This window comes from Myotis nattereri (assembly GCF_964212035.1).
Source record: "Myotis nattereri genome assembly, chromosome: 9".
Taxonomy (NCBI): Eukaryota; Metazoa; Chordata; class Mammalia; order Chiroptera; family Vespertilionidae; genus Myotis; species Myotis nattereri.
In genome coordinates, this window is record NC_138084.1 from 70,201,166 (window position 1) to 70,217,474 (window position 16,309).

Consider the following 16,309-nt stretch of genomic DNA (forward strand, 5'->3'; position numbering starts at 1 on the left):
ACTATAAAATAAATAAAAATGCAAACCTAGCAAAAGACAATAAATGCACAAAAGATATACCTAGGAAAAATGGATATTTATATTTTCTATTATGCTGTTTTTAAATCTATGTTTAGAATGTTATATCATGGGACATATTATATATACTTTTTTAATAAAGTACATTTTGTAAATAAAATTTTGAAAATTATAATTTTTTAAAACGAGATTATATCTCCTTAGTTGGGACTACATCAAAATAAGAAGCTTCTGCACAGCAAAACAAACCATCAGCAAAACAAAAAGGGAGCCCACTATATGGGAGAACATATTTGGCAATGATACATCTGATAAAGGGTTAATATCCAAAATATATAAGGAACTCATAGAACTTAACAAAAGGAAGACAAACAATCCGATTAACAAATGGGCAAAGGACCTAAATAGACACTTCTCCAAAGAGGACATACAGATGGCCAAGAGACATATGAAAACATGCTCAAAGTCACTGATAACCAGAGAGATGCAAATTCAAATGACAATGAGGTATCATCTTAGACCTGTCAATGGCTACCATCAACAAATCAACAAATGACAAGTGCTGGCGAAGATGTGGAGAAAGGGAACCCTAGTACACTGCTGGTGGGAATGCAGACTGGTGCAGCCACTATGGAAAACAGTATGGAGTTTCCTCAAAAAATTAAATATGGAACTGCGATTTGACCCAGTGATCCCAATTCTAGAATTATATCCTAAGAAACCCAAAACAGCAATCAGAAAGAATGAATGCACCTCTATGTTCATAGCAGCACCATTTACAATAGCTAAGATCTGGAAACTGCCCCAGTGCCCATCAGCAGATGAGTGGATAAAACAGCTATGGTACATTTATACCATGGAATATTATGCAGCAGTAAAAAAGAAGAATCTCTTACCCTTTAAGATAGCATGGAGGGACCTGGAGAGTATTATGCTAAGTGAAATAAGTCACTTAGAGAAAGACAAGTATCACATGATCTCACACATATGTTGAATCTAAGGAACAAAATAAACTGATGAACGGAGTGGATCCAGAGACATGGAAGCATGGAACAGAGTAAGGAATCTGAGAGGGAAGTGGGGGGCGGGGGAGGATGGGAATAATCAACCAAGAACCTTGTATGCATATATGCATGGCCCATGGCCACAGACAATGGAGCCATGAGGGTCTGGAGCAGGGCGAGGGGCTGGAGGCAGTCAATGAGGGGAAAAGGGGGACATATGTAATACATTCAACAATAAAGAATTTTTTTTTAAAGAGGTACTATCTGGCAAAAATCCCAATGAGATTGAAAGAAAGAAAAAAAGAAAGAAAGATACTTTTAAAGAACTGAAAAAAATGTTTACATGTATTAGAGCAATTAAAAGAAATCTGAGCCTATTACTAAGAAATTACAGAATTCCTCTGGATCAAATTAGAGGCAAAATAATATATGCTTGAATTGTAACTATTATAATTATTTCTACAGTAATTCAGACAGCTATGTCCTTAAAAATACGTAGGGATTATTTTATTTTATTTTGAATTTTAGAGGACATTTATTAAATCTGGGGACAGTGAAATAAGGAAGGGCCTAGGAAAACAGGAGAGGGATTAGGTGGGGAAATGAGGCTAGGCTTGGCTGCTTTGTCTCATTAAGAAGTCAGAGAAGGACACATATGTAATACCCTTTGTAATACTTTAAGCAAAAAAAAAAAAAAAAAGTCAGAGAGCCGGACCTGGGTGGCTCAATGGTTGACAATGGTTGAGCATTGACCTATGAACCAGGAGGTCATGGTTGGATTCCCGGTCAGGGCACATGCCCGGATTGCAGGTTCTATCCCCCGCCCCCCCCCCCCCCCCCCCCCCCGTGGGATGCAGCCAATCAATGATTCTCTCTCATTATTGATGTTTCTATCTCTCTCTCCCTCTCCTTTCACCTCTGAAATCAATATGAGGAGGAAACTGGTCTTGCAAGGCGGGCCAGGCCATAGAAACTGTGAACAATGCACTGCCCTCGGGGGAGGGAGGGGCCGAGGGGGAGAGGGTTGTTATGCTGGTGCCAGGCCGGGCCATCGGATGTGGCCTGACACCTGGGGGCCTCCCTGCAGGGCCACGAAGGGGCAGGGGGCATGTCTGCAGGACAAAGACCCCAGCGGGATATATACAGACAGGCTCTCTGCGTGTTTCTTCACTCTGATTTGGAAATTATTCCCGGAGTCCACTAGTGTTAATAAACGGGGTCCCTCCCTTTCTCCAGGAAGCGTGCTTGGTATTTCTTTGTTCTTCTGTAACAAATATATATATGAAGAAGTCAGAGAAAGGGGGGCCTTGGGGACAGGTTCAGGAGGTTTGCCCAGGACTAACTGCCACTGCCCATTGCTGCTCTGGTTGCAAGTCTCCTGGGTCCCTTAGAGTTTAGGAGATGCATGCCTGTGGGGGGAAAAAGAGGGGGAGGGGCAGGAAAAGGCACTGGCATTGCTCCCAGGAGGGAGAGCACACCTGCAGGGCTTATTTTATTTTTTAAAATTTTTATTGTTGAAAGTATTACATATGTCCCCCTTTCTCCCCCATTGGCTCCCTCCAATCTGCCCCTGCCCCCCGTGCAGGATTTATTTTAAAAGTAACATATAAACAAGGCAATGACCCTTAAATGTATTTTTCTATTTCATTTTTTTACATTTAAAAATATGTTTTCTCAATTATTTACTAGCTTAGTTTTGTAGTTTTCTAATTTTAATTTTAAAAAATTTGGTAAAATATACATAAGTTTACCATTTTAACCATATTTAAGAATACAATTCATAACATAAGTACATTCAACAATGTTGTGCAGTTTTGTAGTTTTGAATAAATTCAAATTTAAACACAGTTTCTACAAGATTAAAAAATTAAGTACAAGTATACATAATGCTTCCATGATTATATTTTCACATATAACATACATAGCTCCTGTATGCTAATGCATCAAGGTAACCACATGGAAGGGAACTACAGCTCACCCCTCCTGCTTATTATGATTGTGAGAATGATTTTAAAGAACTCTGGAAGCTCAATGAATCACTGAATTAGCCTACAGGGAATTTCTTCAGCACAAATGTTATCATATAGGAAATGTTCTCTTCCAGTGTTTTCCCCCCACAAATCATCTTTCTTACAAAATAATTGTATTACATGCAGGAGCACAGGAAGGAAATACCAGAGCTGGGCAGTTTCTGAACAAGAGTATTTTACATTGCAATAATCATTGGCAAACTAAAGCATTGCCCAAGTGTGAGACATTTAGATTTCAAGCAACTCAAACTTGCTTTAGATGTGCGGTATTTGTATCATTTAAGATTGTGTGAAAAATTCATTTATGAGGTCACCTGTTTTCACTTAAAAACTGTTTTAACCAGCTCAAGAGCTTCCATTCAGAAGTAGCATTGGACTGCGGTCGGGTGTCACTTACTCTTTGATCCTGGGCAAAACCTGTCAAATCACTGGAAAGATCCGTTTTCTTATTTGCAAATGAATCAATTCATTAAATAGAAAAGGTTTCACTGTGTATCTCCAACATCTTTAAAATCCTGGTTGAAGTGACCGGAATTTATAACATACTGAGTCCAGTTTCGCAGAAAATCACTTTGGTTTTTCGCCTAAAAGCCGTGGCCTGAAAGCCGCTGACTGTGGCCTTGAGGGCTTCTAACAGCTCCAACCACCCTCACGGTCTACGGCTTCGGATTCCAGGAACGCGCGGGTGGAGGAAACAGAAGAGCCGGGGGCGGGGCCGGGAGAACCGGGGGCGGGGCCGGGCCGGGAGGCGGGGCCAAGAGGAGAGACGGACCGGAACTAGAAACGTCACTTCCGTCTGCGCAGTTACCCAGGGCAGAAGCCAAGCCCCGAAGCCAAGCCCCGAAGCCAAGCCCCGAAGCCGAGCCCAGGCCAGCGGCGATTGACAGGTGAAGGGAATGGTGTCCCCGCCCTCTCAGCCGCGCCTCCCCGCCTTTTTGGAGACAGGTTCCACCTTCGTCTCCGAGCCCTACAGGCCCCGAGCTGTCGAGGCCCGTGCTGTGTCCGGCGCCTGGTGGACGTTCCGTTTCTCTGTAGCGCCCACTAGGCCCCCAGCCTCCGAGCCCGCGACCCGCCCCTCCCGCTTCCTCCGCCCGCCCGCAGCTCCGCACCGCGCGCCTCTGCGGCGATGCTGCGCCTCCACCTTCGGGCCGAGGGGGAAACACTCGCTGACCAACCTCACATGGTTCCGGGACTTCTTTCCTGTTCGACCCCTCAAGTGGTTTTTCGCTTTTCCATTCAGTTATTTAGAGATGGAAAGGGAAAGGCGTTTTTCAGGAGGAGTTTAGTAGATGTTTTCCTGCACCTGCCGTTGGTATAGGATCACAGGAAAGAAGGAAAAGCGGAACTGCCAGACCGGTGAAGAGCACGGAACTTGATTCAGTAACACAAGCAGGAGAAGCGAAATGGGGCGTGTAGGCTCTGATCCCGGGGTGTGAGCCTCGGCGCTGCTTCCCAGCTTTCTAAAGCGAATGGAACGGAGAATCGAGCGATGTATCGTGCAGGCTTTTTTCGTGCAGTTTGACCAGATTAGCGGAGCCATGACATGTTAGGAAAGTGATTGATGTGGGACAGAGAAAAATTCTGCATCTCAGAATCTGCAAGTAAAATCTTTTATTACCTGAACAGTAGTTTGATAGCACTCTTCAGTATCTTGGGATTTATGAAGTGGTCTCACGTTGGTTAATTTCTTTGGAGCCTCCTGATAACCTTATGGCCTCAGTATTGTTTTTTTGTGTGTTTTTTTAAATCTAAGGCCATCAACTGTCCTTACTCCCCTTTTTATCCCTGGACCTTGGCCTCCTAAACCTACTCAAAAGACTTTTACCCTTAAATTTATCTCTCTCTTTCACATTTAATTTCTCTCTCACGACTGGATCATACCCAACAACATCTTAACATGTGTTAATCTCCCCCATATTAAAAAAAAAAAAAAAAAAATCCCTTGAGCCCTGGCCAGGTGCTCAGTGGTTAGAACATCGGCCTGCGGGTTTGATTCCGGTCAAGGGCACGGACCTCGGCTGCAAGTTCTATCCCGCCGCCCTCTGGTCTGGTGGCGAGGGAGCGACCAATGGATGTCTCTCTCTCTCATATCCTGTTTCTCTCTCTTTTTACCCCTTCTTCCCTCCCTCCTCTGTCTCCAAGTAAAATCAATGGAAAAAATATCCTCAGGTAAGGATTTAAAAAATAGTAGTAGTCCCTTGGATTCATTCCCACCAACTGGCCACCACCCCATATCTCTGCTCCCTCCAAAGAATCCTTACTATCCTCAGCTTTCTCACTTCCTCAACACACCCCAGGCTTTCTTCCTTGCTGCTCCACCAACCGGTCAGCAGCAAGCTTATCTGGGCAAATCCAACTTATTCTCCGTGTCCTTGACCCTCCGGCAGCATTTGACACAGCTGAGCACGCTCTTTTTTCTTGACACACATACAACGTAATTATTTCTCAGTAATGCGAGTGCCTCGTTTCTGAATCAGAAATTTTTGAACCCTGGAAGATATTCATTCCATCAATATTTTGTACTGTTCATAATGTCACGGTGACACACAAGTTAGTGTGCATTAACATTTTCACCACTCTTTTCTTAAATTTAGACAACCAACAAAACAGTAAATCGAGCCCTGGTTTGTGGTGCTGGTCAAGTCCGGTGATGTACATATTCCCACCCTGGCCAATTCCAAGCTAGGACCATGGCCTCAGCAACTGGGAAGAGATGTGCTGCAGTGCACTGCCATCGTGTTTCCACCAGGCAGATACCCGTAGATGCTATGCGGAGACCAAGTAATACCTAACTGTGGGTGCTTTTGCTCCCCAGAGGACGTCTGGCAATGTCTGGAGATATTTTTGTTTGGTTGTCACATCTGTGCTACTGGCATCTGGTGGGCAGAGGCCAGACATTCCGCTGAACTCCCTACCATGCGTAGGACAACTCCCACAACAAAGACTCCAGCTCAAACTACCATTAGTGCCATTGTTGAGCAAGCTTGCAAAAACATCAGCAACCTCAAGAAAATTAGAAGTAAAATATAGTGATGGGGAGGGAAAAAAACATTTACTCTCTTAGGTCCTGTGATTGGAGCCTGCAAATTAAACTGACAAAAGACAGACTCACAGGAGAAAAGGCATACAAATTTTATTTGATGTTAATATTTCAATTTTACATGCACACAGAAAAGGAAGGGGAAGCCCAAAGAGGCTGTTAATATTGTATACCATGCTAACAAATGGAGGTAAGTTTGTGAAATGATAAGACATAGGAAGAGAAGTTTAGGAGTAAACTAATAGAAGAAAAGGGTTAAGTTAGGTTTGTGGATGCAGACCCACCTTAGTGCCATTGACAGTGGTTATTTTCTTCCGCCTGGTATGGGAAAGGAAAAAGGCAACACCTTCTCGAAGGGAAATTCCCTCTTTCTTTTAGGCAGCTAAACTCAGGGTAGAGAGCTTTGATTACATGTGCTGTTTCTCAGTTGTCTTCAGCTCAATATAATCCTTATGCCAAAGTGGATATTTTGGGGTAGGATATTCTGTTCCCTTTCAATAGTAAAATAATTAGTAAGTTAGGAGTTTTGAGTATTTATTACCTTTATTTAATTTAATTGTAAGTTAAGTTAAACTTTAATGATTGCGGTTAGCCCGGCTGGTGTGGCTCAGACATTGAGCATGGACCTGTGAACCAGGAAATCATGGTTCAATTCCTGGTCAGAGCACAAGCCCGGGTTGGGGGCTCGATCCCCAGTGGGGGATGTGCAGGAGGCAAGTGATCAAAGATTCTCTCTTATCATTGATGTTTCTATCTCGCTCCCCCTCTCCCTTCCTCTGAAATAAATAAAAATGTACTTTAAATAATAATGACTGTATTTAAAATAAGCTCACAACATTTTTGCAATTGAAAATTTGATTATTCTGAGCCAGTGCAAGCCAGCTCCAGTTCACCATCCTAACCATGTGAGTCAATTTCCCATATACAGTGGGGCCTTGACTTATGAGTTTAATTCGTTCCGAGACCGAGCTCGTTAACTCAAATTACTCTATCAACTCAATGCAAAAAATCGGCCGAGAACAGCCGGTATCTCAAAAAACTCGTTAGTCGGGACACTCGTAAGTCAAGGCCCCACTGTAATTGTAGTCTGGCTCCTGCCTACTTTTTTTTTTTTTTTTTTTACCTTATATTCTGCTCCTCTGCCTCTTCTCTAAGCTCCGATGACATTTTCTTTCTTTCAGCCACTTGAAGACACCAAGCTCCTTATCTCGAGACATTTTTATCTTCTGCTCCCTGTGCCTGGAAACCTATCACTTTCCTATCATTGCCTGTTTGCATCATAAAAAGTAATGTCTCCTCTTAAAGAGACCTCCCCTGACTACTTTTGCTAAAATACCCGTCATTCTTTATCCCACTACTCTTATTTTTTCCTTCTTTATTGCACGTGCGCTTCTTTTGTTTTTTACCTCCATATTTTAAATATCATGTTATTCTACTTATTCTTGATTTCTTTTAGATTAGCTATTTCTGGTAACTTCCTACAATGTGAAATGAAAATTAGCTCTCACACCAAACCACCACAACACACACACACATATCTATACTAATAAAAGGGTAACATGCTAATTAGGGTGGACGCCTTCCGGATGTCCATCCAAACAAAGCCACAGCGGCTGCGAGGCCCAGGGCTTAGGCCTCACAGCCGCTGCTGCCGGCAGTGGCAACAGCGGCGGGGTGATGGGGGTGGTGCCTTCCCCTGATCAGCCCAGTTGCCTCCCGCAGAGGGAGGCCAGACTGCAGCTTAGGCCCGCACCCCAGGGGGAGCCTAAGCCATGTGCAGGATATCCCCTGAGGGCTCCCAGATTGTGAGAGGGGGCAGTCCGGGCTGAGGGACTGCCCCCCGTCTCCCAGTGCACCAATTTTTGTGCACTGGGTCTCTAGTGTGTGTGTGTGTGTATAAAACCCACAAGCTGGGCTGACAGTTGTGAGTGCAACAGCAGTGACGGGAACTTCTCCCGCCTCCGTTGCAGCACTAAAGATGCTGACTGTGGCTTAGCCCTGCTCCCCCTAAGCGGTTGGTCAGACATTCCTCGAGGCCTCCCAGGCTGCCAGAAGGATGTCTGACTGCCAGCCTAGACCTAATCTCCTGGGGAGCGGGCCTAAGCAGGAGGTGGACATCCCCCAAGGGGTCCTGGACTGTGAGAGGGTGCAGGATGGTCTGAGGCCCCCCATCCTCCGAGTGCATGAATTTTTGTTCACCGGGCCTCTAGTATTGGAATAAAATCTTACATTCATCCCTAAAACCAAATCCCCTTAGTCCCCTGGTCCCTCCCCAGAGACAATCACTGTTACCAGTTTCTGGTACCCATTCCAGAAAAGGCAATGGGAAAAATATATGTCATGGCCATTTCACTTCTAAAAATCTATCTAACAAAAATAGTTGCACAGGTATACAAATAGATGTATAAGTTTATTCACTTTGTAATTGTAACAGCTAATATACAATCTAAATGTCCAATAATAAAGAATAAATTATGGCATATCCATACTTAGGAATGCTGTACAACTATAAAAAGAATGTATTAATTTGGAAAAGTCTCCAACACATATTGTTAGGTAAAGAAAGCAGAAAATATGTACAGTTTTATCACATTAATACAAACAAATAATCCTGTATGATGTATGTATATGTGTATATATAATATATATAACCATGTGCATGTGCATGTATACATATATATTGTTTAAATTTATATATATGAAAAGAGCTGGAAGAATCACACATCTATTAACAGAGAAATATAATCTTTCAAGAAAGGACTTGGCTAGAAGAAATGGAGGATTTTTTACTCTACAGTTTTATATTGTTTGAAATTTTTTCTCCAAAAATGTATTTATGTACTATTTATATAATAATTTTAAAGTAAATAAATCTCAGCAGTAATATGAATAATTTTGAATTTAAAACAGTAATGAGATGTTAGGTAGGGAATGCTATTTACATATTTTTCTAATATCTGAATATTACCCTGATCCTATGGTTAATTATGAATACCAAATATTGCATTCTGTATGTTGACTGGTGAAAAAGAAAATATAAGAGTATACAAGACCAGTGGACAAGAAAATATAAGAGTAGCCCTAGCCAATTTTCCTCAGTGGATAGAGCATCGCCCTGCAGACCAAAGGGTTCCAGGTTTGATTCTGGTCAAGGGCACGTACCTCAATTGCAGGTTTGATCCCTGGCCTTAGTCGGGGTGCATGCAGGAGGCAACCAATCAATGTGTCTCTTTCATCATTGATGTCTCTATCTCTCTCTCTCCCTCTCCCTTCCTCTCTGAAATCAATAAAAAAATATTAAGAAAAAAAGAAAGCAGAAAAAAATATTTAAGAGTAATGAATCTGTATTACAAAGGCCACTTTACAAATCAATGGAGCAAAAAGAAATGACAAGATTTGGAGGCAATTGACTAATTAAAATGAATAATAAAATTAGAGCTTTATCACACAAAAAAAGAGTAATGAATCAAGGTAATCATATTTCAAAATTCAGTATAATTATTTTTCTATTTTTTCCTCACATTTTAAAAAATTTAATTTTTTCTCCTTTAATTCTCAGCCGAGGATATGTTCATTAATTGAGAGAGAGAGAGAGATCAGTTGCCCCCTCTATGCACCCTGACTTGGGATCAAACCGGCAACCTAGGTATGTGACCTGACTGGGAATTGAACTCCCAACTTTTTGGTGTGCTGGATGACACTCCAACCAACTGAGCAGGCTGGCCAGGGTTTTTCCTCACATTTTAAAATTAATGAACAACATAAACTGATGAACAAAAACAGATCCAGAGACAGAGAAGCATTGATCAGACCATCAAACCTCAGAGGGAAGGCAGGGGAGGGTGGGGAAGAGGGGAGAGATCAACCAAAGGACTTGTATGCATGCATATAAGCATAACCAATGGACACAGACACCAGGGGAGTGAGGGCATGAGTGGGGGAAGTGGGAGGGGGTGCTAAGGGGGGGTAAGGACACATATGTAATACCTTAATACAGAAAATAAAATTTGATATGATTTTTAAAGTTATGATACATCTCAGATGTCAAAGCTATCTTTTGTATTTACCTTACTTAATAATAGAAACAGTGACAGTGTCCTTAAAAATTATTAAAACTGATTATTACACTATTTACAAAGAAGAATTTTTTTTTCCCCTGAAGTATCCTGAAATACACAAATAAACTACACTTTGTGCCTTCTCCACCTGCTGGCTAGAAAGAGTATATCTTAAAATAGCAGTTTACTGAGTTTGGACTATGATAAAGCATCTCAGAACCAGATCACTACTATAAATTTAACATATGGCATTATTCATTCATTCATACAACTTTCTATTTAATTTTCACTGAGTTCTAGTGACATTTTCATAATGGGATATATAAAGTAATTTTAAATATATCTATTTTGGTTTTTTTTAGGACTTTAAATGTCTTTGGTACAAGAAAAGGAATTTGACTTTGCAAAGAGGGATGAAGCTGCCAGAGTCATTCAGAAGGCCTGGAGAAGGTTTCTCGTGAGTTTTTTGTTTGTTTGCAGCTTTATTGCTAAATAATTTAGATATCATAAGGTTCACCTGTTTAAAGTGTACATTTCAGTAGTTTTTAGTATATTTAGAGTTGCTTTAAAAGCAGATTGTTTTTTAAAGTTTCAAAAAGTTAATATTAATTATCTTATTAGCCTCACAAATATTTATGGAGTTCCTGATCTGGGCCAGTCACTTTGATAATAGCTACTATCAATGAAAGTATCACTAATTGTCTTATTTGGCTTTCACCTCTAAAAACTTATTTATTGACTCTGGAATCAGGTTTGTGAACAGGTGTTAGGGATACATTCACTCATTAAATATTAATTGAATACCTACTCTTGAGGACTTAAAGTTCAATAATACACCATATCTGGGTTAATGTATTAGTTCCTTATTATGCTTTAATATGGGTAGAGCTGGTCTTCTTATCCAGTAAGGAATATTCCAAGTTGATTCCCTGGTTAGGTGAGAGCCAAGAGCTAAAATGACTTCACTTTTCTCTTTCTGATAGCAGCAGCACTCTCTCTGCTTGATAATTTTGTGTGAAATCATATGGCTGTGTTTCTAGCACAGAAGAACACCCTTGTATCAGTTAATCACATTTTGCAAAGTAGCTTCCATTTTTTCCTCTATTGCCACTATCAAAGCCATAAAACCTATTCTGGGGGTAGCTATTAATTTTCAGCACTAAAATACATTTTTTTCTTAAAAATCTATTCCTTTGATGATTTCAATCAGCATACTTATCTAGGCTTAAGGGTTTTGTGTGTTTTTTTTTTTGTCATTTGTAAGTTCTTTTATCTTACATCCAAATCCAAAGAGCCACATGCTATTAAAGCCAACTATATTCCTGGCACTGTGCTAGCATTTTACAATACAACCTTGCCCTTAAAGAGTTTCAGTAGAGAAGACATGCATATAAACAAACAACTTGTATATGTGTGGTAGACTGAGCACACATTTTCACTTTCTATTCCTCCAACACCCCACTGAAAGAACAATATACAGAAACTTAACCCATAACACAGAGAAGAGAGTTCGTGAGCAAATAAGAAATTTTATTTCACTTATGGAAAACCAAAACAGGTGGTAGCATCCTGTTGGACAAAACTGTGTATAAGACTTGCCTAGATATACCTCAAAGGGGCCCCAGTGAGAGAGCTAGTTTGCCATTGCAACCCTCGAAAGGATATGGGTTAGGATTCAGCAATTTAAAAAGCCTAGAAGAGAATGACTGTAAACAAGGGGGCTGACTGAAAGTCTGTACCGGTTGACTCAGTGGTTGAATGTTGATTTATAAACCAGGAGATCAGGTTTCAATTCCCAGTCAGGGCATATGTGGGCTCAATCCCCAGTGTGGGGTGTGCAGGAGGCAGCCAATCATTGATTCTCTCTCATCATTGATGTTTCTCTCTCTCTCCTCCTCTCTGAAATCAATAAAAAAATATATGTTTTTAAAAAAGTGGTTAGAAACTCTGAAAAAGGGCCAACCATGAACGTCATGGTTCAAGTATAATGCAAATGAAAATAGTTTTAAGATGTAAAGAGAGTACATTTGATCCTCATTCTAGATACATTCTACTTCAGGTAGCTAAGAGGGTGACTTGTAAATAAGGATGCATAGTTTTAGCGTATTATGTGGTCTTAGAATAATTTGCATAGTGATAGTAATGTAAATATAGATTTTTTTCTATCATTTAAATATTTTTATCAAAATAATGTGTCTTTCTTTAACATAAATAAAATAATGTAGATGCATACTAAAAAGCAAGTCTTTTATGTCACTTCACTGTTTTCCACCTTCATCCCTAAAAGCAACCACCTAAACTGTTTTTTGGATCTTCTAGTAGTTAGTGCCATGCTTTTAAGTAACATGTTTATATAATTATTTTTTATTTGTCAACTTTAGAAGTGATTTGAAAAGATAGAGAATTTCTTACCTTTTACAACCCTACTTATTATCTCCCCTCCTGGTATCATAAATTATTATTTTTTCTGTTCTTCTGTTTGTTACCTTATTGCTGTAAAAAATATTTAAACATATATTTCTTGTTCCATCATGCTAATATAGCATTATTTGACAACTTATATATGATGAAGATATAAATTTCCCTACCCTTTTCTTCACATAATCTCCCAATATCCTAACCCCAAATTTCTATCACCTCTACTACTATATTGTCAATATTTACTTGGAACAGTTTTTTATATATCCTTAATACAAGTCCTTTATTGAATATATGTATTATGAATATATGGCACCACAAAAAGATACTAATAAAACTTCAATAACTGACACTAAAGAAATGGAGATCTCTGAACTGTCTGAATGATCCTCTTAAAGAAGTTCATTGAATTACAAGATCATATAGACTGAAGTATGGGTGTGTACTTTGGTGGAAGCATTCCTTCCATGGTGCTAAGATGTTTATAGCCATAGAGCCCAAATGTATGAGAGGAAGCAAAATTTTCACTAGTGGATCATTAGAAGTAATATTGAGAGGAAGCCACTTTCATTTCTACCCCTTGATTCTCAGAATCATAATTGTTGGCTCTGGGCAAAATAACATCATATGCTCGTTATTGATTCATATGATAATACTATGACATAGAGAACATCACCCTAATCTGAAAGGTGTTATTATTGGAGCTCTAACTGTAACTGAGTCTCAAAAATTCCACTCCACCATTCTCACAGGCCAGTTAGTTTAGGGCATCGCTTTTCAAACATTTTTATCTGATGGCACACATAAATTAATTACTAAAATTCTGCAGCACACCAAAAGATACATATTCTTTGCCCAATTTGACAAAAAAACCCAACTGGTATAATGTTTATTCCACTCACACTGGATGGCTGTTGTTGTGTTGGCTGTTGTCATTTCTTTATTTGACAACCTAAGGGGAAAAGAGGTTAGTGCCCCTGACTAAATAGTCAGGTATTGCATTATTTTGAAAATGCTTGCAGTATGGTCCTGAGGATTAAAAATGGTGCAGAGTAAGTGGATGCTGCATGGACATGCTCCCAGGAACAAACTGGAATTACACTAAAATACAGAAAAATTTCCTGAATAATCAGTGGAAAACTCCCCAGGGAGAACACTGATACCTGAGGACCAGAAGTAGAGACCACATAGAGTCTACCAGTCTCTAGGTAGGAGGGGCAAAGGTGCGAAAGAGCTGGCCAGGCACCCACAGATAGCAACTAAAGTCCCTGAGACATATCTCAGCTCTGGGGGGTTGCTACTGAGAACTCTGGGACCTAATCCGCAAGCTGGGCCACTCAGCAGAGAGCACCAAAACTGAGAAGGGTACCCACATAACATCTGGCTGTGAAAAGCAATGGGATACTGTCTGCCAGGGAGTGAGAGCTGAAAATCCAGGCATCCTGTTAAAAGGCCAATGCACAAAATTCCCTGTGGAACTACCTACCCTGTGCTCAGGCAGAGGAAGGGTGAAGTGGACTGGAACTCTTGAGAGCAGAAACCAGGACTGGGGAGAAAAACCAAGATGGCGGCATAGTTAAACACTGGAGATTGCTGCTTAGCACAACCACTTCAAGAATACAACTAAAAGACAGAATGGACATCATCCAGAACCACAGGAAGGCTGGCTGAGTGGAAATTCTACAACTAGAACAGCCATGGGCAAACTACGGCCCACGGGCCGGATCCGGCCCATTCAGCTATTCTATCCTGCCCGCGGAGCTGAAAGAGCGGAGGGTTCTCTTGCTCTCCCCTCCGCTCCTTCACCAGCAGCAGTGTTAACATGGCAACGTCGGGAAACACGGCCGCAGCTCCTTCTTCTGAGTCCAGTTTAAGAACCCATTGTGGCCCTCGAGTCAAAAAGTTTGCCCACCCCTGAACTAGAAGGAAAGAGAAAAGCATACCGAGACTCAGAGGAGCTGTGGTGCGGAAGTAAAGTACAGAGGTATGGAGGTGCACGCAGAGAGGGCTGGCAGCTGAGGACACAGTTGTCTTTTTCAATCGGTAGGGAGTCTCAAGTTCTGAGCTCCAGTTCTGGGTGAGTCTCTGGAAACCCAGGCTCATATGGGAGAAACTGGACTGTCTGGCATCAGTCGTAACTAAAGGGCAGCTTTCTCTCAGAGGTGCTTGCAGTGATTTCTGGGACACTGAGAAATGGGGCCTCTGAGGGCAGCCATAGCTGCTTGCCCCGCCCTGTTGATCCCCTGGGACCCCCGCCCTGCCCAAGCTGTGCGCCAGCTTTTGCATATGAAAGGCCTGGCCCTTTGCAATCTGAAAATTACCTAACAAACTTGCAGCTGGCCCAAGGCCCCATGGCAACTTGCATTGCTTCACAGCTGAGCTCCTGCTGGGTAGCCTCAGGAAGAGGCTAGATTAGCACCTCCTTAGAGATCCAGGAGCCAGTGTGCCCGGTGGTCAGAGTGGGACCATCCAGATTGCAGCTCCTCAGATCCATAAAGGACACACTCAGGGGGCAGACTCAGTGAGCACCAAAGCCCCACTGAAGCAAGTCTTGCCCCAGAGGGGTGTTTCCAGCACAGAAGTTCTCCCACTGCAGACAGCTGATTCTCACAGCCAGTTGGCCTGGAGGTCAATTTCTCACAGTGATACCTACAACAATCAAGGCTTAACTACAACAAGACTAAAACAAGACTGTGCACAAAGCCCACAAAAGGGTGCACCAAGAGTATCCACCTCAGGTAATTGGGAGCTGAGCCACTGGGCCCTATAGGACACCTAGCACAGAAAGCCACTCTATCAATACAGGGAAGCATAAAAAATGCGGAGACAAAGAAACAGGACACAAATGACAGAAATGGAGGAAAGCATACTACTGGATATAGAGTTCAAAACCACACTTTTAAGGTTTTTCAAGAACTTTCTATAAACCGCCAATAAATTTAGTAAGACCCTCAAAAACTCTGGTGAGACCGCTGATAAATATAGTGAGACCCTTAAGAAATCTAGTGAGACCCTTGAGGTTATGAAAAAGGACCAACTAGAAATTAAGCATACACTGACTAAAATAAAGGATATTATGCAGAATTCCAACAGCAGACTAGAGGATCACAAGAATTAAGTCAAAGATTTGAAATACGAACAAGCAAAAAACACCCAACCAGAAAAGCAAAATGAAAAAAGAATCCAAAAATACAAAGATAGTGTAAGGAGCCTCTGGGACAGCCTTAGGTGTACCAACATCCAAATTATAGGGGTGCCAGAAGAAGAGAGAGAGCAAGATATTGAAAACCTATTTGAAGAAATAATGACAGAAAACTTCCCCTACCTGGTGAAAGAAATAGACTTACAAGTCCAGGAAGCGCAGAGAACTCCAAACAAAAGGAATCCAAAGAGGACCACACCAAGACACATCATAATTAAAATGCCAAGAGCAAAAGACAGAGAGAGAATCTTAAAAACAGCAAGAGAAAGAAACTCAGTTACCTACAAGGGAGTACCCATATGACTGTCAGCTGATTTCTCAACAGAAACTTTGCAGGCCAGAAGGGAGTGGCAAGAAATATTCAAAGTGATGAATAGCAAGAACCTACAACCAAGATTACTTTATCCAGCAAAGCTATCATTCAGAATTGAAGGTCAGATAAAGAGCTTCACAGATAAGGAAAAGCTAAAGGAGTTCATCACCACCAAACCAATATTATATGAAATGCTGAAAGGTATCCTTTAAGAAGAGGAAGAAGA

General features: G+C 41.3%; 1 protein-coding gene across 1 annotated transcript in view; it reads left to right on the forward strand.

Annotated features, from left to right (window-relative positions):
* Positions 1-3,840: 3,840 nt before the first annotated feature.
* The window catches only part of LOC308524388 (protein MFI), a 91,367-nt gene continuing 78,898 nt past the window's right edge, over positions 3,841-16,309 (forward strand). Inside the window, exons 1-2 of the mRNA XM_081098783.1 lie at positions 3,841-3,939; positions 10,513-10,607. Of these exons, the coding sequence (XP_080954909.1) occupies positions 10,521-10,607 (87 nt within the window). The 5' untranslated portion in view covers positions 3,841-3,939; positions 10,513-10,520. The remainder of the gene's footprint in view (positions 3,940-10,512; positions 10,608-16,309) is intronic.